This window comes from Podarcis muralis, chromosome 5 (genome assembly GCF_964188315.1).
Source record: "Podarcis muralis chromosome 5, rPodMur119.hap1.1, whole genome shotgun sequence".
NCBI classification, from domain to species: Eukaryota; Metazoa; Chordata; class Lepidosauria; order Squamata; family Lacertidae; genus Podarcis; species Podarcis muralis.
The window spans coordinates 47071415-47084252 of NC_135659.1; the positions used below are offsets into that span (position 1 = coordinate 47071415).

The 12838-nt window shown below is 42.7% G+C and overlaps 1 protein-coding gene across 1 annotated transcript in view; it reads right to left on the bottom strand.

Moving 5' to 3' along the window:
* The window catches only part of ELAVL4 (ELAV like RNA binding protein 4), a 105228-nt gene extending 92590 nt beyond the window's left edge, over positions 1-12638 (bottom strand). The window contains exon 1 of the mRNA XM_028733526.2: positions 12366-12638. Coding sequence (XP_028589359.1) covers positions 12366-12464 — 99 coding nt within the window. The 5' untranslated portion in view covers positions 12465-12638. The remainder of the gene's footprint in view (positions 1-12365) is intronic.
* Positions 12639-12838: the final 200 nt, after the last annotated feature.

Sequence of the window (12838 nt, forward strand, 5' to 3'; positions counted from 1 at the left end):
TGCAAGAGAACGCTCACTCTCTCCTCCTGCCCTTGAGCCCCCACACTCACCCAGATCTGCTCTGGGTTTCTCTTCAATCCTCCAGAGCAGATTTGGTGGTAGGGATGGATACTGGGAGAAGGCAAAGTTCCATTGTGCAAGCAAATTTAACTCCCCTCACATAGTGACTTACTTAGATTCAATGCAGAGAATTCCAGACTCAACTGTGGTGGTTGAAGAATATGTCTACTAATGTTACCAAAATGTAGTGCAGTTTCCTTTGAGAGGCATGCCCTCACCTGACACAATTAGTATTTCCCAATGAAATAAATGGTGAATCCCAATCATTTTCTTCACATAAACATCACATTTCTTCCTGCCTGCTATTACTATTTCCCCATATTTACATTGAAAATAAATATATCCCTTTTCCAAGGAAGTATTGATATACACATTTTCTTCTGTTCAATTAGGTCCCTCTGTTAATCTCCCGAACATTAATTTTAAAGTGTAACTTCAAAGCATAATTACTGTTTTGAATAAAATATTCATGGCTTCCTAGATTTTCAAGATTTTTATTATCCTGTTTGTTAAGAGCACTGTTTTATAATGGAGCCAAACAGCAAAGGGAAAGTGGAGGTGAGCAGACATAAGACACATTTTTAAGAAGCCGAAATCCCCAGAGCGAAACGCAGCCAATCAATATCAAACAACTGACATACCACCATATGCCGTACTGCACACCAGACCAATGTGACTGAAACAGATCTCCAACAAAAAGAGCAGTACTCTCATTTTCAATCTATTAGTGAAGGAAGAAAGCTTTCATGTGCGAGGAGTCAACACTACAGATCAGAATACGACTACACACCTTTCTCAAACCCAATTCAGATGTTATACAGACCCATCAAATAGATCCTCGGCTTCAAAATATGCAGGGAAGTATGTGAACACACCTAAGGCGTGGGAAGGAAGGAATGGGTCAAATGCCATCCTGTACCACATTATGAAACAGAAATCCTGTTAAGATTCCAAGCTAATCACAAGTTATTTAAAAGATGTACTGAAAACTATGAAAACCACTTTGAAACGACAAAATTATGCAGCAACCACAATTATGTCCTACATAAACTAGTACAGTGGACACTCGGGTTGTGAACGTGATCCGTGCGGGAGGCACGTTTGCAACTCGCAGTGCCGCGTCTGCGCACGCGCGGGTTGCAATTCAGCACTTCTGCGCATGCACAAAGCGCGATTTAGTGCTTCTGTGCTGAAACCTGGAAGTAACCTGTTCCAGTACTTCCAGGTTTTGTGCAGTGCGCAACTCAAAAACACGCAACCTGAAGCATCTGTAACCTGAGGTATGACTGTACAGTGGTACCTCTGGTTGCTGAAGAAGAGGAGGAGTTTGGACTTGATATCCCGCCTTTCACGCCCCTTAAGGAGTCTCAAAGCGGCTCACAATCTCCTTGCTCTTTCTCCCCCAGAAAGGGATCCATTCCGGAGCTCCTGTTGGATCCCAAAGTTTCTGCAACCGGAGGGACTGCTTCTGCGCATGTGGCAGTAGAGCACTTCTGCGCATGTGCGCGTGTCGAAACCTGGAAAAATACTTCCGGGTTTGCCACGTTTGCATCCTGAAGGCTACACAACTGGAGGTGTGCTTATCCAGAGGTACCACTGTACAATTAACGGACACTACTACAGAGCAGTCATTTGGAAGAGAAATATTTTTTAAGGCAATGATCTAGGTACAAAAAGTGGCTCAGAAGACCTCTTGTGTAACCAAAGTTTGTGACATAACACTATTAAAGCTTTAGTTGTATAGTAAAGAAGCCTTTGAAGAAATTCTGCAACTTCCCTGCATCTCTGTTCCTCAGGAGTTCCAAGCTGGTTCTGCTCTAAATCTGGGACTCACACTCACATAACAGGACATAAAACTCAAATGGGAAGTCTTTTTCAAAACCCCTGAGAAGGATGAGCCTTTACCCACGTGGAAACAATACCATTTGGGTCAGAAGCAAGCAAGCAAGCAAGCAAGCTGTGATTTTCTTTTATCCTCCATTTATTGAAGTCGTTTATATTCCGCCTTGAATAATAATTCTTTTCAAAGGCAGCTTACACAATTAAAACAATGGAACAGTAATAAAACTACGATTAAAACTGTATTAAGTAAAAATAATAAAGAAATCAACCACATATATCAACATTAAAAATTTATAGAGTCAATCACAAGTCACTCATTAAAAACCTTATGAAATAAAAATGTTGCCAGAGCCCTTCAAATGCAGAAGATAGTGGGCGTGGCAGATCTCCCTAAAAAGGGAATTCCTAAGCTGACCTTCCTTTCTGCACCTCCCCTCCCCGAGTATAAACATTTCACATTTTCAAACCAAGAGGTTTCTTAGAATATTCTAGCAATGAAAGACAACTGGCATGAACTGTAGAAAAACTAGCAGCACAGAGATCTACACTGCCATATGCTACTAACTTCCAATGGAACATATTCCAATCCAGAAACAGATTTATGGTTCTCCCCCTCCTGGCATTTCCCCTCACCTTTTTAAAGGATTCTTCAATGCAACAAGCGCTCTCTCTTAATATCACTACCTGCTTTGTTTACCTGTGTCTAGAGACACCCTGCTCTGTTCAGATAAAACTTAATTGTTCTTCTGACACTGGACAATAAGGGACCTTTAAACTACCCTAATAAACTAGCAGTGCTTTGTTTTTAAGAGTTGTTTCGGAACAAAAACAATTGCACCAGATTACCTGTTCCTACACTGCACCGGGCGAAAAATGCGGTATTTTTTAAATCCTGCCAATTTATAGTATGACAAGCATTAAGGAAATAAACATACAGTGGTACCTCAGGTTACATACGCTTCAGGTTAAATATGCTTCAGGTTACAGACTCCGCTAACCCAGAAATAGTGCTTCAGGTTAAGAACTTTGCTTCATAAGAACACAAATTGTGCTCCGCTGGCGCGGCAGCAGCAGGAGGCCCCATTAGCTAAAGTGGTGCTTCAGGTTAAGAACAGTTTCAGGTTAAGTACAGACCTCCGGAACGAATTAAGTACTTAACCCGAGGTACAACTGTATACTTTAGGCGAGGCAATCCTAACTGGCAGATTCACGGGCAGGAGGGGGTTAGGAAGAAACACAGCTGCTGGCAGAAAACCTTTGCTAGCAGAGGAGTCTATCAGGTACGAAAGACCAAGACCTACTTACAGATAGGTCTGCAGGACAGATCTACTGCTGGCTTTCCTTTCACTGGGGCTTCCTAGTGTTAGGCCTTGAAACAGGCCTTTCCAGAAAAGGGATAGGATCCCTTGGATCCAAGGCCCCTTCATTCATTGCAGAAGCCCTAGGATAAGGTTCCTCCCTCTACAACACTTTGGAGTTGGCATAAAAAATAATGCCTGCCCCCACACCACTGGAGCCAATGTGGGAGGGGAATTAAAGGTAGAAAAATCAGCATAAAAGAAGGAAGGACGTTTAGTGCTGTTAAAGGTAAAGGTACCCCTGCCCATACAGGCCAGTCTTGACAGACTCTAGGGTTGTGCGCCCATCTCACTCTATAGGCCGGGGGCCAGCGCTGTCTGGAGACACTTCCGGGTCACGTGGCCAGAGTGACAAGCTGCATCTGGCGAGCCAGAGCCGCACACGGAAACGGCGTTTACCTTCCCGCTAGTAAGCGGTCCCTATTTATCTACTTGCACTCGGAGGTGCTTTCGAACTGCTAGGTTGGCAGGCGCTGGGACCGAGCAACGGGAGCGCACCCCGCCGCGGGGATTCGAACCGCCGACCTTTCGATCGGCAAGCCCTAGGCGCTGAGGCTTTTACCCACAGTGCCACCCGCGTCCCCTTAGTGCTGTTAGACGAACATTATCCCAGAGGCCAACTTTTAGTTGCTGTTTTTAAATTAGGTCTCACTGTTCTAAAAACCAGTGAAAAAATTAAAAATAATTCAGTAATCCCAGGAAAATCCCATTTCAATTACACTCACATATATTACTACAAATCCTACTAAATGTGAGCCATTCTAGTCTGATCCTGAATTACTGAGTTGCGTATAGCATGTAGTGATTTTAGCTCTAAGGTAAAGGTAAAGGTACCCCTGCCCATACGGGCCAGTCTTGTCAGACTCTAGGGTTGTGCGCCCATCTCACTCTATAGGCCGGGGGCCAGCGCTGTCCGCAGACACTTCCGGGTCACGTGGCCAGCGTGACAAGCTGCATCTGGCGAGCCAGCGCAGCACACGGAAACGCCGTTTACCTTCCCGCTAGTAAGCGGTCCCTATTTATCTACTTGCACCCGGGGGTGATTTCGAACTGCTAGGTTGGCAGGCGCTGGGACCGAGCAACGGGAGCGCACCCCGCCGCGGGGATTCGAACCGCCGACCTTTCGATCGGCAAGCCCTAGGCGCTGAGGCTTTAACCCACAGCGCCACCCGCGTCCCTGATTTTAGCTCTAGTGAAGGGGAATTTGGAATGTTCATTTACACAACCCAACTGACTAAATTATAATCCTAAACAGTGACGTGGACTTTTAAGAACAATTTGAAACAGAAAATGTTATGGTTTACATAATGATCTAATTTAAAATGTTTATTTTACCTGTATTTAGTCAACAACAACAACAAAAAAGCTCAGTCATTGGGCTATGAGGCTCTTAATCTCAGGGTCGTGGGTTTGAGCCCCACATTGGGCAGAAGATTCCTGCATTGCAGGAGGTTGGACTAGATGACCCTCAGGCCCCTTCCAACTCTACCATTCTGATTCCATGAACTTTGCAACTGCCACATATTTATCAGCAACTGGTATCCATTTTCCACAAAACAATAAAGCACTGGAAGAAGGATCCACTCCATATCACTGAAAAATTCAAAAATAGCAAATATAACAGGAATTAGAAATGAATTCACCATAATTTCATTCCAGTTACAGTCATACCTTGGGAGGAATACGCTTTGGGTTAGGCATTTTCGGGTTGCGCTCCATGGCGACCTGGAAGTAACAGAGTGCGTTACTTCCAGGTTTCGCCGCGTGCGCATGTGCAGACCGTCCAAATGTCACACCCATGCGCAGAAGAGCCAAAACATGACTTGCGCATGCGTGGACACTGGTTACGTTCACTTCGGGATGTGAACGGGGCTCCGGAATGGATCCCGTTCGCATCCCGAGGTACCACTGTACTCAGCAACTCCTTTTTTAAAACAGTTATCCTTTTATTTACATTATCACTACAGTCGAACCTCCGTTTATGTAACCCTCTGGTTACGTAAACTTTGGGATGCGCGCACGACAAACCTGGAAGCATTTTACCGGGTTTCGCTGTGCATGCGCAGAAGCAATCCTCAGGTTGCGGAAACCTCGGGATCCAACCCGACCTCCAGAACAGATCCGCAACTGGAGGTACCACTGTATACAACAATCTTGTTCAAAAAGCTTAAAATCAAAGTTGTAAAAAACTTGCTTTAAGTCGTTCTCTCTAGGAAACACATACATTTGTTGCACAGGTCCTCAGGCATGCGAAAACTGGTATATATGTTTTCAGTGCCTTTATATTCCTACCACCATCTGAATAATAGAAGGGATCTATATGCTATTGAATGATCTTGTCTTCAAATATTTACAAGTAATCCAATAAAAATAATTTCCAAGTAAAGCTTTGAATTTCTTATAATACATTTTTTATACCACTTTAAATGTGCTTCATTGATTTTTCCTAGTCTAATATTTCAGATGAACTACTTCTGGCTATTGGGGAAAAATGAGATATTTATACAGCACATAAAAAACAAAGATGGCATACTTTTTAAGTTTTGTTTGCTAAGGCTTCAATAGTACACACATGTAATAGGAATAAGCTCCATGGTGCTCAATGGGACATACTTCTGAATAGACATGCATAGGGTTGCACTGTCTGCTTAACTTCATTACATGTTAAATCAGATCTCAATCTATTTACTGTAAAACTGTATTAGCATCTTTATTTGCTGTCTCCTCCATTTTTAAACTCTGTTTTCAATCATTTAATGGTTTTTTTTTTACTGTTATTTGATGTAAGTGCTTATGAATGTCTCCTGTGAGACAAAATGTGGGCCATAATTAATATAAATGAATAGAGAAAATGAAAACTTTCCAGTTTCAGTATTTTCTGGAAAACTTTCAAAGCTGGAAAAAAGCATGTTTGATGCAAAGTCCCATGAAAACAACCAATCTCAAATACTGTATGTGATAAATGCACACATGGACAGGAGGCAACTGCAAAGTGTGGATAACTCAAACTCTGGATTATGGTACCACAATAAATCTCCTGACTTTTTAAGAGAAGTAACAGAGGCACAAACCACTAAAAGCCATACAAAGATTACTTTTAGGCCATATTTTTAAACATATGTTTTATTTTGTGAACCGCCCTGAGATCTACAGGTATAGGGTGGTATACTACCGTATTGGCCCGAATATAAGCCACACCAGAATGTAAGACTCACCTTTAAAATTGGAGCGGGGGAGAGAGAGAGAATATAAGCCACTCCCTTCCTCGCTACTCCTGGCTGCATATTGGGGGGGGGCACCGTGCTGTGTTGCTGGTGGCCTTTCCCCTTCCTCGCTCTCTCCCTTCCCAGCCTTGGGGGAGGGGACGAGAGACTTGGCGCGGGCTGGGCGCCGCTTTGTCACACTCCTCCCACTGTTTGCCCCACACTCCTGGCTGCATACTGTAAGGTCGCGAATATAAGCCGCAGTTTAACTTTTCAGTCAGAATTGGGGTGTGTGTGTGTGGCTTATTTTGGGGGCAATACGGTGGTACTACTACTACTACTACTACTACTACTACTACTACCTTATCCATAAAACTATATTGTATTTTAAAGGACATTTCAAAACCACAGTGAAAATTTAAAATGTTGGACTAAAATGTGGAAGGATTTCAAAATTGCCTGATGGCTGGAGGTCTGTCATTATAACCGCTCCCAATTCACCACCCCCACCCCATAATTGCTAGCCTTTGGTGGACCACTTAATTGGGGGGGGGGGGAGATTGCTGCCATGTAATGCACTGTACTAGATACTGTGTGATTCTTAATTGCATTTGATGGCTTCTTTTATTCCTTATATTCTATTGTATTGCATGACAATTTGCATTCCCTCGAGTGTTATAAGATTGAGGGGTCAGTCTGGATAACATCCATGTGTCACTTCCAGGACTGTGATGCTGTGTCCATGATGTTTGGAATCTAACAGAAGCTTATGAAGTGCATGAGAAAAACAACTAGGGAAGAACAAAGCAGCCACAATCTGCTCTCCTGCACAACCACTGCTAAGCCATCGTTTGATTTAACATGCAAACTAAGCCTCAGTTTAATTTTGGTCAAATAAATATATTGGGCTAAATCCAATGGTGTCTCTCCAGGGACCATTCAGGGAAGATTTAGGGGAGACACGGGGGGGGGGGGGGGGAGGCTGGGGAATTACCTCCCTCCACTTTCCGCTGACAGAAGGCTTCCACCAGCGAAACGACACAGCTGGGCATTTACAGTGGAACCTCTACTTACAGACGTAATCAGTTCTGGAGGTCCGTCCATAAGTCGATCCTGGTCGCTGGTAGAAGCACTGCTGTGTGCAGGCGCATTCAGTGGCAGTGCACTTCTGCACATGTGTAGACGGTGGCAGCCGCATCTGCACGTGCACAAACAGCAGAAGCCGCTTCTGCGCGAATTTACTTCCGGGTTTGCCACGGTCACAACTTGGATCGGGCCCAAGTAGAGGCGGTCGTAAGTAGAGGTTCTACTATACTTCCATTCAAGTACTTCAAAGAATAGCGTCCATTTATTTCTACTCAACCATACAGTGGTACCTCAGGTTAAGCACTTAATTCGTTTCGGAGGTCCGTTCTTAACCTGAAGCACCACTTTAGCTAATGGGGCCTCCCGCTGCCGCTGCACCGCCGGAGTACGATAACTGTTCTCATCCTGAAGCTAAGTTCTTAACCCAAGGTACTATTTCTGGATTAGCGGAGTCTGTAACCTGAAGCGTATGTAACCCGAGGTACCACTGTACTTATAAACCTACTTACTTTCATAAGAGAAGCCTGTAGAAAAAACAGAAATAACTCAATAGCATTTAACTCAATTTTTAAATACATGATACTCATATAAACACAACAGCTCTGTTTCACCTTTTAAAAGAAAACTGCAGAATATTTTGCATAGCACTGTGGCGAAGGTAAGTAATCCAGAAGACTAATAGCTTGCCTCTGAGCAGCAAGGGAAGTTAAAGCTTTTTTCAGGGTTGTTATCCTGAGGTTGTTATACTTTATCTGGCTGCAGAGGTTGCAATCCCAGGGTTATCATGAATTAGCACCTGTCTACATACACAAGGGTGTTTCAGCCACACTTCCTCTCTAACGTTCTTGGGTCATTGGCTTCACATTTTATAGTACTGTACAAGCAAGGTATTAATTAACACTTGCTCTGTATGCACTTATATCCTGTAACATATGAGAAAGTCACATACCTCATATTATGAGAAAAACGTGGAAAAACTTAGAAATGTAGCCACGCCACATGTTAGAGTAGAAGTGGGCATGCATAACTTTAAACACCCTGCAAAAAAACTTCTAGCAACTCCAGTCTTGGGGATTACTTTCAGACACACAAATGTGCTTAAAAGCATTGCAGAAGAGACCGGATGGAGCAGCAATGGAAACACTAACTTTGCTGAAATGTATGACAAAGTGAGGAACTGATCTTGTGAGGAACTGATTGATGATCCACTTTCAACTCATGTCAACTTTAGACCCTGAATGTCCAAATAAGTCAAAGATTCAGTGAATGCACTCAATCTGACCTCAGCATTTTTAAAAGGAAATCAGCTACAAAGAGAAAAGAGAGCACCAATTCTCTGTCCGCTTTTATTTTTATTACAAAATCAGAATGTTTTACAAACATCGTCATCAACATTTATTATAGCAAATATGAGAAACAAACTTGGGTGTCTCCATGGATATGTTTTTCTGAGTCCTCTATGGACTCAGTTCTGTCTACTTTCCAAGGCACACTGGGGAACAAAATCTAGTCTACTGTATCAAACAAGTAAGTTTCAGATAAGAAGTCAGCTTCTATGTTTTTATCCAATCTCATTCTCCCTCCTCAGACATTCAAAAAGAATGTGGAAGGGCTCAAACTGAGGAAGGAGATGTACACTCTGCCACTGCTCCCACTGTTCCTGCACATGACAGACATGCCTGCTCCATGCTCTATCTTCCCATGTTGAGCTTCTAAACAGGTTCAGCTAAACACACTTGGTAGCTTCCCCAAGATCTGAAACCCTATGCTCTAAGTGTTTCATATTGTGAAAAGCCTTTCTGCTTCATTTGGGGAGGCTGAGAGTGGAACAGGTACCTGTGGTTTGAGCCCCTTAAGACTACAGATATTCTCAAAAGTGTTATGGGTTAAAACATTTGAAGATTCATGGTAAATAGCATGAAGAAAGTGAAATTATTCATCACTTATTGTAATACCAGAGCTAAGATCACCTAATAACACTGACTGAAATCTAGCAACAGCTTTAAATTATGAGAACTAAATGGAATGTTACATTCAGAGGCAGTATAGTTCTCAGAACCTGATCCTGAGGACATATAGGGAATGGTCATTGCCAACATGCCCTGCTTTGGCGCTAACTCCCTGCCTATTAACATTTAGAAAACACCTTATTATCTTGCTTTAGAAGCCAGCTAAAAGTTTTATGTTATCAAGTAGCCTGGGACATATAATTTAGTTAAGTATACTTATTTTTAAATTCTGCAGATTTTATCTGTGTAGTATTGAAAAATATTTTCCTGTTTTATTAAATTTTCATTATAAGTATGTTCCGTATATATATGGTTTATAACATTTCCTAAATTAAAATATTAAGGTGAGGAACCTGAGGCCATCCCAACATTCTTTAAGTCCAAATCCCATCAAAAGAGACAACTTTGGGATTGGATCTTCTGGACAGAACCCAGAAGGGATTTTCATTTAATTAGGAAATCCAGATTCTTACCATGGCTCTCATTTCTCAAAACAGTATTTCAGAGCATACTATTTGACCCAACTCATCCCTGGTGCCTTAAGAAACACATTTATAGAGCTAAGATTCAAGGTGATGCCCATAGCGGTCTTGGATAGCTGCTACCATAGGGTTCCATATGACAGACTCATCATAAGTGGTCAACCACAGGTGGAAGACATCAATACATTATATGTTAATCTGCCCTTTGTATAGGGATCGAAGAGATTGATTCCTGAAACTTTTGCTAATTCCTGGAAGCGGGTTTACTATGTCAGAAATAGTTCACTTTCTTTTGAGTGACACTTACAGATTTGTGACACATAAAGTGATCGTAAGAAATACAGTGGTACCTCGGGTTAAGTACTTAATTCGTTCCGGAGGTCTGTTCTTAACCTGAAACTGTTCTTAACCTGAAGCACCACTTTAGCTAATAGGGCCTCCTGCTGCTGCCACGTCGCCGGAGCACAATTTCTGTTCTCAACCTGTCTGTAACCTGAAGCATATGTAACCTGAGGTACCACTGTATAAGAAAGGGAGAGACAGACAATATTGCAAAAAAATGCATTGGAGATTTGGAGCTCTAACAGAAAGTAAGATAGGTATGAGCTAGCACATTAGACTAATGAACTCTTGACTCCCTTTCCTTAAATCCTTGATGCCTTCTATTAGGTAATTGATGCATGCTGTATGTTATGGTTTGTAGTTTGGCAAATTGTAATGAAATTGTTATTGCCTTTGGCTAATAAAATAAATTCTTTGGTTGGTTGCTATCTAGGGTAATTTGTCTTACTACAGTCCAAAAATGAATGCTGCAATAGACCAACTGATCTAATCCAGTAGGACAGTTCTTATGTGCTTGGGTATTATCAACAAAATGTTAAGGTTTCATTCCTCAGCTCATCCACGTACTGTACAGATATATCCAATAACATAAGCGTGGGTTCAGGTTTGCAGTGGAAACTCTCATCTACTTCTAATGAAAGCAGTACTCTCACTACTACTTTTAATCGGCAATTAGGGGTAACTAGAAAATTGTAAGCTTCCATTAAACTGCAATTTGCAAAAGGAAAAACACTTTGTATGGGAACATATTTTGTAAAAGTAGAAAAAAAATATTTTGCAAATGTTTATAGAGCGTGTATGCAGCTGCCCTTTCTTATACAATTGACTTGCAAATTATCCTTCCTTTAGATGTGTTATCTGTAACATTTTTCTGTGCCTTTTGTAAAGGGGGGGGGATAAGTAGCAGCTTCCAAATAAATATATATTCTTGGGAAACTGTCAATTGCGTTTGGATAGGTGTGTTGCTCTTTCATAGACAGAAGCTGTATGCCTTCAGCAAGTGAAGTTATTCCCATCACTGCAACAAGGAGCAGCTCCATCAGTTGATTTCCGGTATGCAGCTTTTAAAGGCACTGAGAAATTGTCCATAAACAGCAGTCCCTGATATTACCATCTATATTGCATATACTTGAAAACATCTGACATATATTTATTTAGTGAACATTTTAAAGATCCTGTAATGCAGCTCTTGCAGATGGGAGGCCGAGACAGCATTTCCATTTGCAAAGGCCCCTGAAGATGCGAGATTCTAACCTGCTCAAATTCTTAGCCACCACACTACACTGAGATTTTCATTATCCACCCAGCATTGACAGAAACTTCAACAAAACAAAAACCAGTGCTAAACTGAAGAGCAAGGGAGGAATGGAGACCACAGAACTATATATATAATCTATACCCCAAGCAGCAAGTGTGGAGATTTCAAATGCTGTATGTTGTGCAACAGCAATGCCTTTATTTTAAAAGGGGGAACGGGGCTAACAAGGAAACGTCTCACAATTATTAAATATTAAATAACACTTGGATTGAATTGTTTTCATATTTGATCTTGAAGTAAACTTTACACTGAATATTTCAGAGAGTTGTCTGAACTTCCCTCAGGACCTGGGAAGCACTGATTTACTCAGGCCAGAATCCCAAACACACTTCCACTGGTCTAAGCCACAACGTGCAGTAGAGTTTACCTGCGAGTAAACATGCTCTCACTTTAATACGTATTGTAATCCTACGCTTACTTTCCTTGAAGCAAGCCTCACTAAATTCAATTCACGGTTAGTTATAAACCTGAAATAAATCTTATATCCGCCTAGGGAGTAACCTCCACTGAATTCAAACGGGACTTACTTTTGAGTAAGATACTTATGCTAAGGTTATCTCCAAAAGCAAAAGAAATCGTCAGCATGGAGCCCCTTCTGCCCCTGGCAGAAATGGGGGGGGGGGGGTCCCTGACCTACAAAAGGGGCTGTTCTAATCCGCAAATACCTGAGCGGATGAGATCCTGGCCGCATTCTGATCCCGGCAGAATCGGCCCTGCTGCACGAGGCGTGGAGGGGTGGCCGTTACTTTGCCTTTCAGGCGCATTTCCCCTTCTTTTTCTTGGAGCAACGGCCAGGAGAAAGAAAGCGAGGGACGCGCTCTCCCGCCCAGGAGAAGGCAACCCGCCCTGGGAAGAAGAAGCTGAGCTCCGAAGCCTCGGCGTCTCAGCAGCAACGCCCGAGCACGACGGAACGCTCCTTCGAAGGCGGCAGAACTTTCCAAAGCGCGCCACGTGACGGCGGCGTGCCAGTAAAGGGCAACGCAACGTTCCAAGCGCGCGCGGCTCGCCCAATGGGAATGGAGCGCTGAGCCTGGGGAAGCGGGAACCGCTAACACGAGGCAGAACAGGCGGGCGTTGCAAGCACGTATCTTCGGCAGGCGTTCCGAGCAATTGCTTTGGGCGTTAGATTTCGACTTGA